The sequence below is a fragment of the Pipra filicauda genome, unplaced genomic scaffold, assembly GCF_003945595.2.
Source record: "Pipra filicauda isolate LSUMZ 115617 unplaced genomic scaffold, ASM394559v2 scaffold75_size2874737_pilon, whole genome shotgun sequence".
Taxonomy (NCBI): Eukaryota; Metazoa; Chordata; class Aves; order Passeriformes; family Pipridae; genus Pipra; species Pipra filicauda.
In genome coordinates, this window is record NW_024104931.1 from 1,915,405 (window position 1) to 1,933,708 (window position 18,304).

At 45.3% G+C, this 18,304-nt stretch overlaps 1 protein-coding gene and 1 long non-coding RNA gene across 3 annotated transcripts; both read right to left on the reverse strand.

Moving 5' to 3' along the window:
- Positions 1–490: 490 nt before the first annotated feature.
- On the reverse strand, positions 491–6,361 carry IRF2BPL (interferon regulatory factor 2 binding protein like). Of its 2 annotated transcripts, XM_039389682.1 has the most exons (2): positions 4,321–6,361; positions 491–4,099 (listed from the first exon to the last, which is right to left on the reverse strand). In XM_039389682.1, exons 1-2 carry the CDS (start codon positions 5,722–5,724, stop codon positions 3,533–3,535), a joined length of 1,971 nt encoding a protein of 656 aa, XP_039245616.1. In that variant the 5' UTR covers positions 5,725–6,361; the 3' UTR covers positions 491–3,532. The 2 variants fall into 2 exon arrangements, with proteins under 2 accessions (XP_039245616.1, XP_027575906.1); XM_027720105.2 differs by having other exon boundaries at positions 491–6,361.
- Positions 6,362–8,920: 2,559 nt separating this feature from the next.
- On the reverse strand, positions 8,921–16,961 carry LOC113987427. Its single transcript, XR_003540530.2, has 5 exons — positions 16,835–16,961; positions 15,891–15,954; positions 10,338–10,382; positions 9,280–9,377; positions 8,921–9,181 (listed from the first exon to the last, which is right to left on the reverse strand). It is a non-coding gene; the product is annotated as an uncharacterized LOC113987427 (long non-coding RNA).
- Between the last annotated feature and the right edge of the window lie 1,343 nt (positions 16,962–18,304).

Consider the following 18,304-nt stretch of genomic DNA (forward strand, 5'->3'; position numbering starts at 1 on the left):
GTGACTGCTGCAGCTCTGCAAAGCTGTGCTGGCAGCCAGCCTATTTGAAAAGATTGCAGTTTCAAAACAATGTTAGTCCTCACTAGTTTGGGGAGGAGAGCATGCTCATATGCACAACATTCTTAAGCAAATAGAAAAGATAACAAGGTTTGTACTAAATTACACCAGTTACCATTGGTAAACTCAAGCTCCTGTTGGAACTGTGTAGTGTTTTCCCCAGATGGACATAGCATCTCTTCACTGCACAAACATTTCTATCTCCAACTCACACACAGCTGCCAATGCTTAAAAAACAAACATCCAGTGACACACATGTTCTAACCCATTTCTAAGAAAATAGGCTACAAGGCTATTAAAAGAAATGTCAAGAATAATCTAACTGGAAAAAAAACAAAACACAACAACCCTCCTTGGGAAAATAAACCATTTAAATACTTCCCCATTACAAGAAGGAACGAGAGCACAACAAATGACCACCTGGAAAAATAAATTAACTTACACAATTTATTCAGGCAAACATTGGGCTGTACCTTAAATAACTGGCAAATATGGGGGATGGGAGCATTACTGTAAAATACAAAAATCAGCTGAATCTCTGTACATGAGACTCACTTGGCAGCTCCCTTTTCCTCCTCCTCAAAGAAAGGTAACAACTTGTTTGTCAGCTGTGGACATCTCCAGAAAGAGAAAAACCTATGGAGTGGGTTCAAAGAAATGCTGGCTAATATGCCCAGACTGGCTGCTTAATGAGCTAGAGTAAAAGAAAAGGTCACATGGTTACAAAAAACCTCCATACAACAAATGCCCTGTAGCTATGGTTAACTTTAATTAAATGCAGTATTACAATTCACTTCAAGCTTATTTTCCACCTATGTCTACTGCCCCTTACCTTTCCTTTGCCTGCTAAAAATCAAATTGATGAGTCTTATAAGTAGGCTTATGTTTCAAAAAATTGTAAGAGCTTTTCAAGAATGCTCTTCAATTAAAAAAATCCACTAAATTGATCTGTTTCTAAATACAACTAGTGATGAATGATTTCAAGATTACAGGAGTGGTTCTGTTTATATAAATCAGGGTATTCACGCTTCTATGACATAATTAAATGTTGAATAGCCAGTAGTTCTTCTCTTTTAATGGCAGTTGCAATTCACACATGAATATTACTTTTCTTCTCCTTAGGTTTAAACTCCAATTTCAACCATGTGTACAATTTTTTTTTCTCTGTCAGTCATGAGCTCACAATGTTAGTCCCCCTATCTCGTGATTTAGAAATAAACTGCTGTGTGGGAACTGCATGCTTAAAAATAACTGAAAACAGGATCAGTACAAATCTATACCTTAAAAAACATGTAAGTTGTATCCAACAATTAACTCAAAACATTCTTTTTCTGCATTATTTCCTCTGATCCATTACATAAGAACATGTTCATAGATTTTTAAGCACCAATGTATCACTTGGCAGGAAAAAAAAAATATACATACACACACAAAGTCATTGTCTGAAATCACAGATATAGTGATGCCAAATAGTGAATCTCAAAATGTAACAAACCTCCACTCCCTCCCCACACACAAAAAATAGCCAAAGTGTGTATCTATACAAGAGAGCAAAGACCTGCTGGCACACTAAGCATATAGTCTCATGGCTTTTACCGTCCTTCCTGCCAGGAATACAAATGAAAAAATGTATTAAGACCAAGCAGAGACCAAATACCATCCAGACTTTTCCCCTTTATACAATTATGGGGTTTTGGGAATCCTTATTATTCAATAAAACTAAGAGCTCATAACCTGTGACAGTGTTCCATTTGGAACAGCTCTGTGTTCTGCTGGTCAAACTGCAAAGGATTTCTGCAGTGCTGCTGGTTTTGTTTCGGGTTTTTCCTTTCCTCCATTTGCCTCACTGGAAAGAACAAAGTTCACGTTAGGTTTGTTTGCATTTTCTAGCTAGCATGAGGCCTGTGTATTTACTTTGTCTGTTGATCACTTAACAGGCATTACACTGCTCCCCTATCTCCAGAAAATGCCAATACCATATAAAATAGTTAATTATACAAAGGATCATATATAATGGTTGCCCAAAAGAAAGCATTTCCCTTCAGTGCTTTAAGGAAGCTTTTCCTCCCCTGAAAAAACAATGTAGCCCCTGAACTGTTCGCCAACTCAAGTTATGAAAAGCCAGTGCCTGAATGGGCTAGCAACCCACCAGCTGCAACACCAACTGTAGAAGTTGTTATTTCATGCTACCTTTTTTTGTGCTGTGCTCAGCTATAGTCCTGCCTTACCAAGAGTTTATGGCTAATGTCAAACTTTGACAACCACTCTTAAAATCAGCTAAAATTATTAACCACATGATGCTGGGGTGGGTTTTTTTGGGGGAAAAAGGGCTTCTTTTCAAATCTCAAGCCTTATTAAATTGCGCAGGCAATGGATGCATCCTGTATTGCAAACAGCTTGCAGCTGGAGAGCTGGTGGGGGGAGGAGAAGGGAGGAGGAAATGAGATGCAGAAACAGTAAATAGAAAATGCTTAGTCAGCAACCGTTACTGCAACATTAAAGGTGAAATGTAAATAGGCACAGTGCCAAGATTTAGATAAGTTTGATAACACCATCATCATCTTACTACGTATAAGTGAAAATATGCGTAAAAGTGCCACAATTATCACCACGAACTGCAGGCTTTTGGTATAATGGAGACCTTTAAAAAGGCAACATGGCTTACGCATGCTGCCTAAGCTCTGAGGAAAATAAAACTTGCTACTCGGGAAGTATTAATATCAATTGAATTTATTACAATTTACTAAGCTCCAAGGCACATTACAGTGTTCTGTTAACTACAGAAATGTATAAAGGACAAACAGAGCATGTTTTTCATGTACAGCATTTTGCTCTACTGTTCAAAAGCATCCGTGCATCAATAAAAGCAAAAACAAAAAACACATGAAGATTAAAAACGTTCAGATCAATAGAAACAAACTGAAACATTTTCCTTACAAACTCGCAACAAAAAAACCCTCCCCCCAGCGCCACCCCACCGTTTTGCAAACAAAAAAACAAAAACGAAAAAAATAAAGTGAAAGACTAACACTCAGGGCTTGTAAAACATAAGCTGTCACCATTTTTGTAGCAATTTTTTAGGCATCAACACTGGCCTTGGCAAAAAAATTTTTTTTGTCTTTTTTTTGTGTTTTTCTTCTTCTTTCAGAGAAGTGCATACATTTACAAAAATACACACCAGCAGCAGGTAATCGCTAAGGGCTATTAACTTTGTACCTAGCCAACACACTGCCAAAGAAATGAGAACAGGTATTATGTAGTAACCAAACAATATTATATTCTGTTTAACAAAAACCAGCTCTATCCTTCAAATGAAGAAGAGTACATACCTTTGTTTCAAAATATAGAAACATACGACGAAAATAATGTCTATACATAAGACTAACTTTTGCAGTTTGTTATATTCACAATTCTACATCTTCAGGAGTCTGAAGGGATTTGATTTCCTACTCAAGGGTCTCTCTCCTTTTTCACTTTAACGTCCCCAGCTAAAATGGTTGCGATCTCGCCCTGCATAAATGCCCAAGGCACATTGGAACCGACTAGGGGGCATTTCTCTCCGCTGGGGCAGTAGACTTCGCCAGTTGCTCCTTGGGCCTTGATGCTCTCTCTGGAACAAGGGAAGCAGAACTTGTGGCTGGGCACAGAGGGGCACTGAACAAAGTGGGTGTCCTCCAAGCGTTCGTGGCAAATGGTGCAGCACAGGGGCCCGCTGTTGGCCATGGGGGAGTCCGGAATGTTTTGGGGGTGCACTTGGTCCATGGCGGGGTGGGCACTGGGGGGAGGAGGGGCCACTTGCAGGTTCATGTCCCCGTTGCGGGAGGCCAGGCGGCGCTGGCCCGGCACCGAGGCCGGCGACACGGGGCTGCTGCTGTTCCTGCGGGTGGACGTGGTGGAGTGCACTGAGCTGCCGTCCTTGGGCGAGTGGGCATTGCCCAGCGTGTCGGCCACCGACATGAGCGCGGCCATGGGGGACTGTCCGTTCTGGGGGGCGGACTCGGGCGGCGTGGTCCGGTTGGAGTGAGGCCCGAGGGGCGGCGGCGGCGGCGGCGGGGGGCCCCCGCCGTGCACCGCCCCGAAGCCCCCGGCCGACATGGTGAGCTTGAGCGCTTCGCTCTGGCTGGCCATCCACTGCTGCCGCTGCTGCTCGTCGCTGAGCTTCAGAGCCCCCTCGGCCGAGTCCGAGGGCTCGGGAGAGGCTTTCCTCTTGCGCATCGCCCCGCCGCCGCCGCCGCCGCCGCCAGGTCCCCTAGAGGCGGCGGCCGTGCCCTGCGCCCCGCCGGCCCCGGCCCCCGGCCGCGGGAGACTCACCAGCGCCGTGGGCAACATTGGGCAGCTGGCGTCCAGGTAGGGCTGCGGCAGCATGTCGGCGCCCACCAGCTCCTTGAAGAAGCGCACGGACTCGGGCAGCAGGTCCCCCAGCAGACGCCAGTCGCCGGAGCCGTGCTTCTTCTCGTACTCCAGGTACTTGAAGCCTGAGGAGAGGCCGCGGCCGAAGTCCTTCATGCAGTCTTGGTACATCTGCTTGGCCACCCCAGAGGCGCTGGAGAAGACGGTGCCGGAGCCGCTAGGGTACTCGATGAAGAGCTTCAGCTCATAGTCCATGCCCGGCTTGGAGACGGCGTCGAAGGCAAAGACGCGACCCAGCAGGGCGTGATCCTTCTTGAAGCGCACCTCGTAGGGGGTGCAACCGGCCAGAGTGAGCAGCGTGTCCCGAACGATCTTGGGCTTGCTGGCCCACTCCTCGGCCCGGTTCCGCAAGCTCTCGCTGAGCTCGGCCAGCGCCTCCGCGTTGCGCTGCTTCTCCTTCAGTTCCCGTTCTTGGTCGCTGCTGGACACCGAGCCCGGCCGCTTGCCGCAGGCCTCGGAGGACGAGCCGCCGCCTCCCCCGGCGCCGCCGCCGCAGGTGCCCCCTTGTGAGGAGGCGGAGGGAGTCGGGGGACCCCCGCCGCCGCGGCCGCTTAGGCCCCCGTGCGGCGGGGGCAGCGCCACGCCGGAGGCGGCGGGTCCGTTCAGCAGGGTCTGCGGCAGCAGGTTGGGGGGCACGTTCATCTGGGCGCCAGCGGCCCCCGGGGGCAGGCCGGACACCAGCCCCCCGTGCGCCCCGCGGCGGGAGGAGGAAGAGGAGGAGGAGGAGTTGGGGCTCTGCCGGTTTAGCTCCGGCGGCCCGTCCTCAGGCGGCTTGGGGAAGCCATTGGGCCCCCCCAGCCCGTTGGGCAGGCGGGCGCCGTGGCTGCTGCCCAGGCTGCCCGGCGGCGGCGGGTACTCAAAGCGGCTGCGCTGCTCCGCCGCGGCGGCGCTGAGCCCGTAGCGGTCCAGGCTGGACTGGGTCAGCCCCGCCGAGGCTGCCTTGGAGGTGGCATCCACATGGTTGAGCTGCTGCTGGGCCGCCGCCGCCGCCGCCGCTTCTTTGGCGGAGAGCGTCACTGCCTTGACGCCGACCGGCGGCGGGGGGCCCGGAGAGCGGCCGTCCTGGAAGCAGCCGTGCGCCCGCTTCAGCTGCCGGGCCGTCTCGATCACGAACTCGATGCGGTCGGCGCCCTCATAATTAACGCAACCCCGGCAGACGGGCTCCGTGAAGTCCCAGATCATGGCCCAGGGCATGCGGGGCAGGTCGCACAGGTAACATGACTGCCTCCGCGACGAGGACACCTGCGCGGCGGACATGGTGCTGCTGGCCGGGGAGCTGCTGTCACTGCCGCCGGGGTAGGGGCTGGTTCAGTCTTCCCCCCCGGGCTGCAGGGGGGGTTGGCTCTCCGTACCTGATCCTGTTGCCCCTTTCAGCAGGGGGATCGCCTGCTTTTAATTCGCGCCTGCTGCCAGAGACGGCTTCTTCTACCTGGTCCTGCCGCTGCTATCCCGGCGGGGTGGGAACCGCTTCCACTGCTCCTCCGGGGGGCTGGGTGGGGGTCGCCTTCTAGCCGCTTCTGTTTCCCTGCGCTCTCTAGCTCTCCGCTTGCTGCTGCTCCTCCTCCGGGAGGAGGCGGAGGTGCACGGAGGAAGATGGGGGGGTCACCTTCCACCCGCCACGGCTGCCTCGTGAGCTCGCAGTTCGGTACGTGCCGATCCGCCGCCGCGAGCGAAAAAGAGGCACCCGCACGGAGCTGTCCGGTTCCGGCAGCGGCGGCTTCCCCGAGCGCCGCCGGAGCTGTAGCAGCCCGGGGGCAGCAGCGGCGGCGGCGGCAGCAGCGTGGTGAGCGGCGCCGCCTGCTCCTCACTCACATCCTCGCCGCTGCTCGCAGTCCGAGCGCGGGGTGCTGCGCGCCGCCGCGTGTGGCTGCGCGCCCCCTCCGCCGCGCCGCGCTCCCCCCGCGCCGCGACGCCCCTCCCCTCTCCGCGCCGCGCTCCCGGCTCGGCTGCACCCGGGCGGGGCTCCGCGTCACCGCCGAGCGCCCGCGCCCCGCTCCCCTCCCCTCCCCCCGCCGCCGGCGCCGAGCCCACTTGTTGCGCGGGGCGCGCATGCGGGGCGCGCTGCCCGCGCCCCTCCCCGGCGCGGCCGCAGCTGGAGCGCGGCGGGGCGCGGGCAGCCCGCGCTGCCGGCTATGTTTGGAAACTTGAACGCCAGATCGCGCCCTCACCCTCCTCCCCGGCCGCGCCGCCGGCCCCCCGCCGCGGCACCGCGGCCAGGGCGCGCATGCACAGTGGTGGTGATGGAGGGCGGTGGTGGTGGTTTTTTTGTTGGGCTTTTTTTTTCCTCCCCCCGCCACCCCCCCTCCCCCCGGCCCGACTGCGCTTTCTAAGTTCAGATGCCTCGCTTTCGGGATTTTGTAAACCCGCGAATCGCCCCGCTTTGCTTCCGTGGCGGCTGCGCGGCGTCCTGCCACCGCGGCTGTCGGTGGGATTCCCGTGCGCTCCGGCTGCTGAGGCAAATGGGGGGATCCCGCCTTAATATCCGATTTCGTGTTTCTCTTTCAGTGATCCTGGTGACAGAATGACACAGTTTTTGTAAGCCCGTGACTGCATCAGAAGCTCTTCCACTTTTGATTTGTTTAAATCAGCCATATTTGCCAAGTGTTCAGGGTTGGGCTGGGAAAGCTAGTGCTGTACGTTGCTCAAGGGTGTAGGAGAGGCCAAGCAGGTGAGTAATTGCTGTGATCTCATCTCGCTAATGCAGAGGGACATAGGATTTCCCCGGCGCTGTGAGAATACACGGCTTTTTTTTCCTTCTTCTTCTATTTCCCCCTTTAAATAGCTAGCTAACATTTGCATAACGCTGTTAACAGGCAAATCACTCAAAACAACTTCGACTCAGGCAAATAAGCTGAGATTTCATTTCACCGGGAGGAAAACAAAATAAAAAACCCCGAAGCCTGCCTTCTTCCGCCCGCGATCCCCTTAGTTGCCCGCTCCCCGCCCGGCCCCGCGGCCACGCCGGTGCCTGCGGTGGCCAGGAGGGGCTCTGCACAGCCCGCTTTTGCTCTCGCTGCAGTCGGCGGCTGTTTTTGCAAACATCGGCATCGCTGCTCGCGTCCAAAGAATAATAAACTCTCACTGCGGGGACGCGGTTCGGCCGGGACCCGGTGCGCTGCGCGGCGGGCGGTCACCAGCACCGCGTCGCCGGCGCGCAGCCGGCGCACGGTGCCCGCGGAGGGGCGGGGGAGCGCCGAGCCTCTCCCAGCTGGGCTGTGGTGGATGGGTTTCTTTCTTTCAGTACCTCTTCCTGATTCCTTTGTTGCTAGAAACGCCGAAATCCCCATCCATTACAGGTTTCCCTCTGTGCTTTAAAGGGACTCGCGGTTTCTGTGGCGCGGTGCCACGGCTCCCTTACATACGCACGCCCAGCAGCCATGCAGCACCGAGCAGGAAAGATACTTTCTATTCGGTTAATAAGGTTTCAGAACTCACACAAGAAAAAATGTTGCTTTAAATATTTCGGTTCGTATCGCCAATACATCTCATTTCCATTTTTAGTTATCTAAAACATTTTATATGTGTCTGGTTATAATCTATAAAGCTGGCAAACGAATTTGATATGTACATGAGTGGAATTAGTTTACAAGGAAGGCTTAATGAAATGCACACGCTGAAGTTACAAAAATGGTTGGACGAAATAAAATACAGTTAGAAAATCAGTTCTGACAAAGTGACTCTTTCAGAGGAAGCTTGTAGAAGCAGGGAACAGAGATAGAAAAGTCTTTGAATTATGTGAGTCTCCTATATGCAGATTGGCTGAAGAAGATGCGCTAAAGGAGAGTGGGTTTCACACTTAGAAATTTCACACCTAAACCGTGGACATTATAGAGGCTTCACAGAAGTATGGCACGTGAAAGCTGGTCAAAGTCTTTGCTTCCAGCCACAGTGATTTAGTAATGGCTGCAGGATTTCTATGTTAATATGTCTTTACTTGATTAAAGAAGCATGTGTTCTCTCTGATTCATACTGGTAGGTCAACTCGTTTCCTATCCTTTTACCGTCCTGTATTGATCTTCATATGAAGAGCAGAACTGGGCTGTGGGAAAAGGTCAGCCCCTGCTTTAAAAACTCAGGTTGAGAGAGCTGAAGCTTTCCCTTCATCCCGTGTGTCTGGGAATGCAGAACTGCAGCATATCCCAACTGTTTCAGTCCCCGGGTTATACAAACCCGAGACATGACAAGGCACTCCGTGTGAGCATGAACCGCCCCTCACCCTGTCTCCTCACTCCACTGAATCCTGCAAGAAAGCCCTTTTTTGGTAACACTCACCTCACAGGAACAGACTTCTTGGCTCACAAGAGCAGTCTCTATAGTGGGTGTAAATAATAATCACCTTAGATATAATCTAGCCTCAGAAAACCATTTACAGGTGCTGTCAACTCCCTTTATAGTTTGTGAATAGAAAAAGAGGAGAGATTAACATCTGTGACCCGACCAAACTGCTTTTACTCTTACTTGCAGGATACACAGTCGCGGAAATATGTTTGTCTTTCCGTAATGATTAAACTTTGATTTAAACTTTGGTCATGGGCACGTACTGTACCATTACACAAGCAGCACTTAAGGATGAAGTGTCAGCATAGCAACAATATGGCCAGCAGCAGCAGTGATCTCTGCAAAGCTGATTGATGAAGAGAACTGCAATGTAGATGCAAATAAATGCCACATCGTGGCACCTTCACAGGGAACGAGTTGTCAGTATCAATCTAATCTGGTAAAGAAAAATACATTGAACAGTGTCAATGTAACAAAGGTCCCATCTACGGCAGCGTTGTCCCTGCAAGGGTAGCAGCATGCTTTCCTGCTCACCTTCTGCCTTTCCTCTTTGCCATGCAAGTGGCGGGGCAGGAGTGATCCAGATCGCTCTTGATGGATTTATACTAAACACATCTGGTGTTTATTTAGCTCTGAAATAATCCAGGAATTAATATTAGGTTTGGAGGAGGCAAAGAGGAAGCCCAAACAATGAAACCATTCAGGTGTCTAATCTGGCTAACTGAAAGAAAGAATCGAGCAAACAAAAAATAGCATAAGAACCCCCCAAACAGTAGCTTGTTTAATGAGATGGAGGGGAACACAAGGAGGCATGGAGCTGCAGCCGTGAACAATTGCTACCCAGTCACTGCTTTTTGTGCAGGAACACAAGTCAGCACTGTGGATGCAGCATTAGGGATTCTGTGGAGATTACCCAAAGTTTACAACCTGCCAGTAGTCCCAAGGGAGAAGGAATATAATTTTAACCATCAGAAGTTAAATCTACTAAGTTCTTCTTTGCAGTCCTAGGATAAATACTGCCATCCAATAATCCCTTTCTATTTATTCCTACTACTGTCTTTATTTGGAAGTACGCACATGCACATACAAGTCTGTGTAATATTAAAACAGCAGGTGAAGCTTTGATTTAAATGAAGGAATCAAAATGAACATACAAAACACAGCATACAGGAGCCAGCCAGCACCTTTCCCAGTGCTACCAGCAGGTACGAGAAGCAGAGGGTGCAACACACCAAGAAGGACAAAGTGACAAAACCCAGGTGCCTGGCTGCACCCCAGGCTCTAGTCCGTGCCATTCCCAGGCATAAGGTCCCAAAACACGGGGGTTACTGTTGATCTGGATGAGAGAGGAGTACTGTGGATTATCGATCACCAGTCCAGTGTTAATTATGCAGAATATAGGACAGCCCCAAAATTTGCGAGCAGTACTAATTAGGAACCTATGATGTCAGCAGCTTGGGAATGAATGGTCTGGTCTGACTCTAAATGCTCATAGCCTGGGAATACGTTTAACTCTTTCCTGCTCGCTTTACAAAGTTCTGGCACTGATCACTGCAGCAGTCCCAGTAGTTGGTTCTTCTGCAGGCACTCACCTACAGGAATTGCTCTTTCCTTACTGGTCAGAACAGTGGCTACAGCTGGAAAAAAATAGAAGAATGAGAAGGGAAGCACACTCTTGAGAGTGTGATTTACATGGATTTACCTCAGAATAGCAAATAAAATAAAATCCATCACAATCAAATGACTGGCTTCAAAACAATGCAGAGATTAGCAGTGAACAGAGCACTCCGTGGTAAAGGGAGTGTGTTCAGCAAATCAAAACACAAACACTTCAGGAAGAAGTTGCATAATTTTGTCAAATTAAAAGTTAAACAACATTGTCTTCTACTAGGAGCTGCCAGGAAGTGTCAAAACACTCAGTTGCAAAGAATAGGAGTGTAATTACATGTTTCTGTTTATCGTTTCAGTTCTCATCTCATTATAATTCTGGTTTTTTCCTACCATTCTTCAGGTAGTGAGCCTTGCTGACACACATAGCTTATTGCTTTCCCACCTAGGAACTCTCTTCCTTCCTTCCTTCCTTCCTTTGCAGACACATTTCTTAGTGGGTGTTGCCTGTCATTTCCTCCACTTTTAATGGTCCCATTTCCACATTGGTGCTGGAACGTGGAGCCGAGGGCAGCTCTGCTGTCCCCCTGCAACACCAGCCTCTTGCTTCTGCCCTACAAAGCAGTGAGTGGTCCCTCGTTGAGACCCACACCACACTGATTTTCCTACAGCTGTCTTTGAGGTTTGAAAACCTGCCTGGGAGCCTAGATTTCTGTACATTAACCTTTGCCAAATCTTACAGAGCAAAATAAGACACCTATAATTAATTCTGCTCACTCCACAAAGGACTAGAGACTGAGCAGCATGTTTTAGGCTGGGATATGTAGAGGCTTGGTCTTCCGCTGTTGTTATTTTTACTTTATCCCTGGCCTGTTTTCATCTTACATCCTGTGGATGTAGTAAACAATCAACAACAATGAATCAACTGAATTGGTACATTTTTTAATGCTATTCCCACTGAGAGCCACTTGCACTTTTGTGACAGTTAAGAATCTGCCAAACATTAGCTTAGTTACCAGCAAGACAGGCTCCTCCCTCCCTTCACCCCATACACAGATTGTTTATCAAAACGTGCTGCCAAGAAAAATATCCCTGCTTTTGGCCTCCACCAGTGATTAATAACACTTGAGAACTGAACAAAACTTTGCTGTGTTTTCCAAAATATGAGGGAGGTGGGAAAAGGGGAGAAAAGAAAAGGAGGAAAAGAAAAAGAAAAAGAAAAAGAAAAAGAAAAAGAAAAAGAAAAAGAAAAAGGAAAAGAAAAAGAAAAAGAAAAAGGAAAAGGAAAAGAAAAAGGAAAAGGAAAAGAAAAAGAAAAAGAAAAAGAAAAAGAAAAAGGAAAAGAAAAAGAAAAAGAAAAAGAAAAAGAAAAAGAAAAAGAAAAAGAAAAAGAAAAAGAAAAAGAAAAAGAAAAAGAAAAAGAAAAAGAAAAAGAAAAAGAAAAAGAAAAAGAAAAAGAAAAGAAAAGAAAAGAAAAGAAAAGAAAAGAAAAGAAAAGAAAAGAAAAGAAAAGAAAAGAAAAGAAAAGAAAAGAAAAGAAAGAGAAAGAAAGAAAGAAGGAAAGAGAATGAAAGAAAAAGGAAAAAGCCCTGACACTATCTTATTTCACACGGCATAACCTCCTTTTCCTCTGTAACTAGGCCATCTGAAAAGACCAAAAGCACTTTTTCTCCAAAACCCCGTTATAAATGCTGATTAACATTGTTTTTGAAAGAAGGATGATATGGACAGAGGATAATGGTGAGAATAGAAGAGGGAGAGCAGTTTCTTTTATTAGCACATATCAAGATGAGCTATGGGGAGAAACCAAAAGAAAAAAAAGATCATTTACTTTCTTTACAAAGACTGTTGGTAAAATTCCTAAGGGAGACTAAGTGCCAAAATTGTCTGTCTTGGTGTATTACTTTTAGACACTACTGCCTGGGTGAATTAAGTCAAATCTTCAAGCAGCAGCCAAAGATAGCTGCAAGCTGAAAAAGAGGCACTAGATTTCCTTGTTTTGTGGAGAAACTCGTGAATTTGTGGAGATTGTCTTTGCTCCAGGGTTTTTTTCATTTCTCTCTCTCTTTTTCACCTTCTGGGCTATTTTTACTATTTTATATTTGGCATTATAAATGTTTTTTGTAATGGGAAGGCAAGGTAAGAAGCAATTGTTCAGAAAAACAGAAAAGTAAAAAAAATGAGATTACATCCATGTATTCCATATCTATTTCCATGTATACATACATGTGAGAGTATACATATGTATGCAAGTAATATCAGGTATTTTTCATTACTCTGCTCTCCAAAAGACATGATTTAGTAAAAGATAATAAACAGCACTTGAACAATGGAATATAGAATAGTGAAAACAGTTTACTGAAATTGATGATGCTGGATTGAACCAAACCTTCCCTTTGGAATTAGTGCCAGACATAGTTTTCCTGAACCCTGTCCAACTGCCTGAGCGACAGACAATTTTCATTCTATTTGTGCTAAAGGCTTATGACTAGTGCTGGAAAATGAAGCCCTTGCCCTTGATCTCAGTGCAGATTAAAAAAAAAAAAAAAAAAAAAGCAGAACTGTGCCAATTTGTTTCCTCTGCCAACAGAAGCCCTTGTGCTTTGGGTAATGCAAAACAATAAAAAGTTCACATGAAGACTCTCCATTGAAAGAAAACCCACCAAGAGCCATGTATCTTTGCTACATTCATCAGCCACTTTCCGAGATTCTCACAATGTCAGCAAAATGCAGAGGGTAAGGACAGAAAATATTTACCAGCCAGCAATACTGTCTTAGTTTTCTAGTTCATGTCTCACTGCTATGCATTTGGTAATGATTGCTAAAAAATATCTCCACTGTAAATAACCACACTCTCCCTTCTGCTAACACTAATCTCCCCACACTCAGGTACTGCATGTAGATTTAGGGCTGTGCAGCCCCTGTTGTCCAAGCTGATTCTATTTCTAAGGGATGAAATACACATTTGACATATACACCCTGAGTTATTAACAGTGGCTATACTGTAGTCCTGTCAGCCAGCTAATCTCCGATTGCTTTTCCCTAGATTATTAATAAAATTAGAATCCCAAGCAGAAGGCGTTTGCTTTCATTGTACAGTCTGCACTTGTGACATGGTACATGTGGAAAATTTTGAGTGCACTGCAGTGAATGGTCTGGGGGTTAGTTTTTAGCTTCCGCTAAGTACCTGGCAGGCTGCCACGGCTGAAGGATTCTGGGAACTGAAAGGCTCCCAAGTACAAACTGCCAGCATTAAGCAGTCCTGACAGCTCTGCTCCTTCCACACTTGGCAGCAGTTCAAAGTGCTCTTTCATTTGAAAGGCTGGAAGGCTGCCATGTGCAATGCAGATTTGCTGTGCCTGCTCTCATAAGGAACTGATAAATGCCGTTGCTGTTGCCATGGGGACAGGAGGCTATCAGAATGGCCTTGTGATCTGCAGCCTCTCAGCTCTGCAGGGTTTTTTTTTTTTCGTTTTTTTTTTTCTTCCCTGAGATGGTGAAATAAATGTTCTAGAGAAGGTTAACTCTTGAAGGACAGGAAGCGCTGGTTTGAAAGGACAGGGTGAGCATCTGTCGGTGGCTCCTCCGAAGTGCTGGGAACAAGATTAACACATACCTGCCAACAGTGCCTATTTGGGAAGGACTGGCCCCAGGGTTGGTTTTTTTTGAAGGCCAGGAGGGAGGGAGGGAGGGAGGAGGAAAGACCTCCTTCTCCCCACTCAGTCCCTTCAGATTTCTCTTCCAGCTCAGGATCTCCCAACACAATTAAAAAGCTATCCCCTTTCTTCCCTTCACTATGCCCACATACAGTTTTCAGATGCTGGTGGAAATGAATTAATTTACCACGGGATCTTGTAACATGCCCAATGCCTTTAGCTATCATTAACATCACTGGACAGCTAGCAGGATTAGACCCGTTTTGTGGACTCTGTGTGTGGTAAATGTGAGTAAAAAGAAAGAACAGTGTGATGTAAGACTGCATGTTTAAGAGCGATCTTAGTGACGATGCAAGTCCTGAGAGTGAATCTCAGCTTGTCCTAGTTCCCAAGATTAAAGTAAACACACCCTTGAGCTATGCACAGTTTGTGTGTGTGTATAAATGAGTGTGCACATCTACTTCTGTAGAGGTGTAGAAAAAAATACAGGCAGCCAATATTTTAGCCAGAATTTATACCATTTTCCCCAAGTCGTCTTTTTTTTACTTGCTATTTCTTTCCATCTCCGCTACAGCAATAAATTTGCATTCCCTAAAGACATTTTGCTGCAGTCCAGTAAACTGAATTCTGTTTAACCAAGGCAAAGTCAGAGCATGACATCATAGTGGGGAACAATGGAGTGCATCACTGCTCTCTCCCTCACCATGCAGCAAACTTCAGGGCAGCATTTAAAGAGATCGATATGGGCATGTGTCTATGTTTACAGGCACATATAAAATACAACAAGCGTTCAGACAGGGACATAAAACAAGAAAGATAAAGTATTGGGGGAATTTTATTTATATACTTGAGTGTTAGCAGTCTGAGAGCTTTGTTCAAAACCAGGAAAAAAAATCAACCACCCTCCACATGAACAAATTCCCCCTTCCTTCTCTAAACCCGGGTCTCTGCCTTTCAGAATTGTATACTTGTATCTTTCCAATATATGTGAATGGTATTATATGAAATGAAACATTAAAACTGAATAAACAGAATTTCAAACCAAATTCAACAAATAATCTGGTTAACCACTTGATGGTTAACCTGTAGCTTTTTTAAATAAACAGCACTACTCTTACTTATTTTAGTTTCACTTCACTTTGATTTCACGTATTTTTTTACTGTATTCATTGTTTTAAAGCTTTTTGGTTGTGAATGGGTTACTCAAAAGTTTGAATGAAGAAAGTAGTCATTTGAAAAACATACAAGGCAGAATGTTTAAGAAGTAACACAGAAATACACACTATACGTGTGTCTATACACACATACACACACACACACACATACCTTTTACCTTTTCTGAATTCTCTTTTAGTTTATGTTTTCAAACAACTTAAAGCATCTGTGATACTGAGTTTTGTTTCTGACATCCAATCCTGCTGGTTAAAACAATCTGCATATGCAAATCGAGATAAAAGCTCTCTATATATTTGCAAAGTAATTTCAAAATTACAAACAAGGCTGCATTTCACAAGCCTTTGCACCATAATGAGCTAGGCCAAGGAAATATTTTTTCCTGACTGCTTGGGATTATTACTATTTTTTTAAATTAGGAAAAGAGTGAAGTTAACTGTAATTCTACTGTAATTTCTTTACCTGATTCTCTCTGGGTTCTTGCCTATGGTTGTCATGGTAATTTTATATTTCTGGCTGGCTCTCTACACATTCTGTTTGTCTCACTGGATTTCCTGATTATTCAGAAAACTCTTTTGAAAACCCTCCCATTTCTCCCCCTCTGCCTCCATTCTGGGCTTAGTCCTGCTTTTTTCATTCCTTTAGCATAGAGGAATGTGTGTTATTTTGCTACAAATCTACTAAGGTGAAACTGTTTGCTCCACTTACCTGAAAATGGAGATAATGAGATAAGCATACATACTAGAGCTCTTCGTATATTATCTTCCATAGTCTATGACAGGGGATAGAGAGGAAATGTGGAAAGATAACTGCATGTAGATTTCTTGTAAAGTACTTGGATCTTAATCCTATAGATATTATTTAGGGTTTAACTGCTGCATTTCTGACAGCAGAAACATGTATTTAACTGTTGCCTTTCAAATGTGACAGACACATTTGTACCTAGAGCGAGAGAGCTAGAATATATTCTCTTTATGTGACAGAATAGAAACATTATTTTTATTCAGGTGTTCAGGTGACAACTTATGCCAGAAGAAACAAACTGATCATGCTTTCAATGAACCAGTGAAACTCAAAGAAAAATGCACACAGCTAAGTAATATTTAGCTCTAGTGTGTAGTTACAAAAGGTTTATGTAATTGATATGTGCATATTTTAAAAGCACTCAGTGTTAGATTATGTATACAAAAATATATACATACATATTATAGATGTATACATAATATATATGTATGAAGGTACATACACTTGCTTTTTTGAGGGCAGTGGTTCTTCCCTAGGCACTACATGATTTTGTGATAAAAGCATGGAGCTACCATATGTACCTATAGTACATTTAAATAATTTGCTTGAGTATTACACCTCATTACCTTTGCCTAGTCTTTGTACATTTAGCCTCTTTGCTCTTCAAGAACAGGTATGTATTTTACTGCTCTGGTCAATGCCTCATACAACTACACTCTGAAATCATTAGGGTCTCAAACAATTGTTTCAAGGCAAGTAATTCACCACCATTATGAGTCGTAACTGAAACTACAGTCCAATTTATTACAATTTAGACCCAGTGATTTCCACTATACACTGCCTTTCCAGTGTATCAATGAAATCTCTAATCCCCCTGGATTAAAAGTATCTGTATCAACTAAAAGTACCTGTATCAATGAAATCTACAAATTCTTCTGTGTGGCCTCTTTTGCTTACTTCTTCTTTCTCGTACTGGAAAGCACATTTGAGATTCCTTACTAAGTCCTTTTGATGGCAACATGCTGTGGAATCTGCTAAACGCAGTAAGCATTCCAGCTGTGACAGTCTATAATCTAGGACATCAGTGACATCATCTGACAGCCTGTGACATTGCCCTGTGAATCGCAAGATTAGGCAAGGTTGCTGTTGGTGTCACAGGTAGTAGATGACATGTGACTGCAATGTTCACGCTTGATTTTAACTGTGAAAATGCTACTAAAATAACCTCTTGTACCTATAAATTTATTTGGATCTTTTTTCAACTGTACAAATCTTATTTTCTTCTGACTGTGATTTTCAAATTTGCATTTTCAGTAAAATAAAAATGACATATTTTATCCAATTCCTATGTTGGGTAATAAACCAGCAATGAACGCATTTTCTCTTATGTGCTAAAACCCACATATCTCCCACTGCTACTCAGCAGAAGAAAAGATTTCAGTAAATCCTGTGTAGGACATCTAACGTTAAAATATTCTTAAATTTACTTTAAACTCCTATTTATTTGTGTATTTCTACAATGTAGGCACTGCAGAAGCTCAACAGACCATATTATACTTGCAGAAAAATTATGGCCTCTCTCTTCCGAAAAGAAGACTGAGCAAGGCAATGGTCTATTTTACATTCTGCTAACACCTAATTATTTTTACAAAACATATCCAGTAGCATTTATTGTTTGAGCAATCATAAATATTTACAAAGAAATTACAGTCTTTAAAGAAACCTACATGCTGATGTTTATTCTTTTCTTAGAATGTTGTTTGTTTACATACCTGCTAATTCTTAAAATTCAATAATCTGTAGTGATCTTACTTTTATTTGTGAAAATTAGCAAAGTCTTGCTGCACAAATTATCAAGGATTTGTAATGCAACTTTAATAGCTCAGCTATTTCTTTTTAAAAGTCAGTATGCTCTAGTCCATTTTTTTATTACTGTTATCTTTAGTTCTATGAAGCCTTGGAGCATTTCCCAGTCTGGATCTATAGAAACTTTCCCAGGAAAATGTATAAAGACCCTGTGTTCTGCTTTACTCTGTGCTCGCAGTGCCTATGTGCTTTTGGTGAGCTAGGTCTTTGAAGACCTAGCCCATGCTTGGAGTCCAGTCAGGCCAAAATATTTAGCAATTGAGATACTTTACGATCCAGAATCTCTTTTAAACAAAGGTGTGGTTTAGCAGGACTGGCTGCTTCTGACCTCTTTCAGCCTCGTATTATTGCAGCTGCTATGATGTAAGGCTGAGTATGGTAGAGCTAAAGTAGCTGAGGCTCAGGGAAAGATGCTGAGAACAGCTGTTTTACTGTAAACATTAACAAGGGTTTGACTTCATTTGCAAGCTGGGAGCATTCACAGTTTCTGCACAAATAATATTTCAGGAATT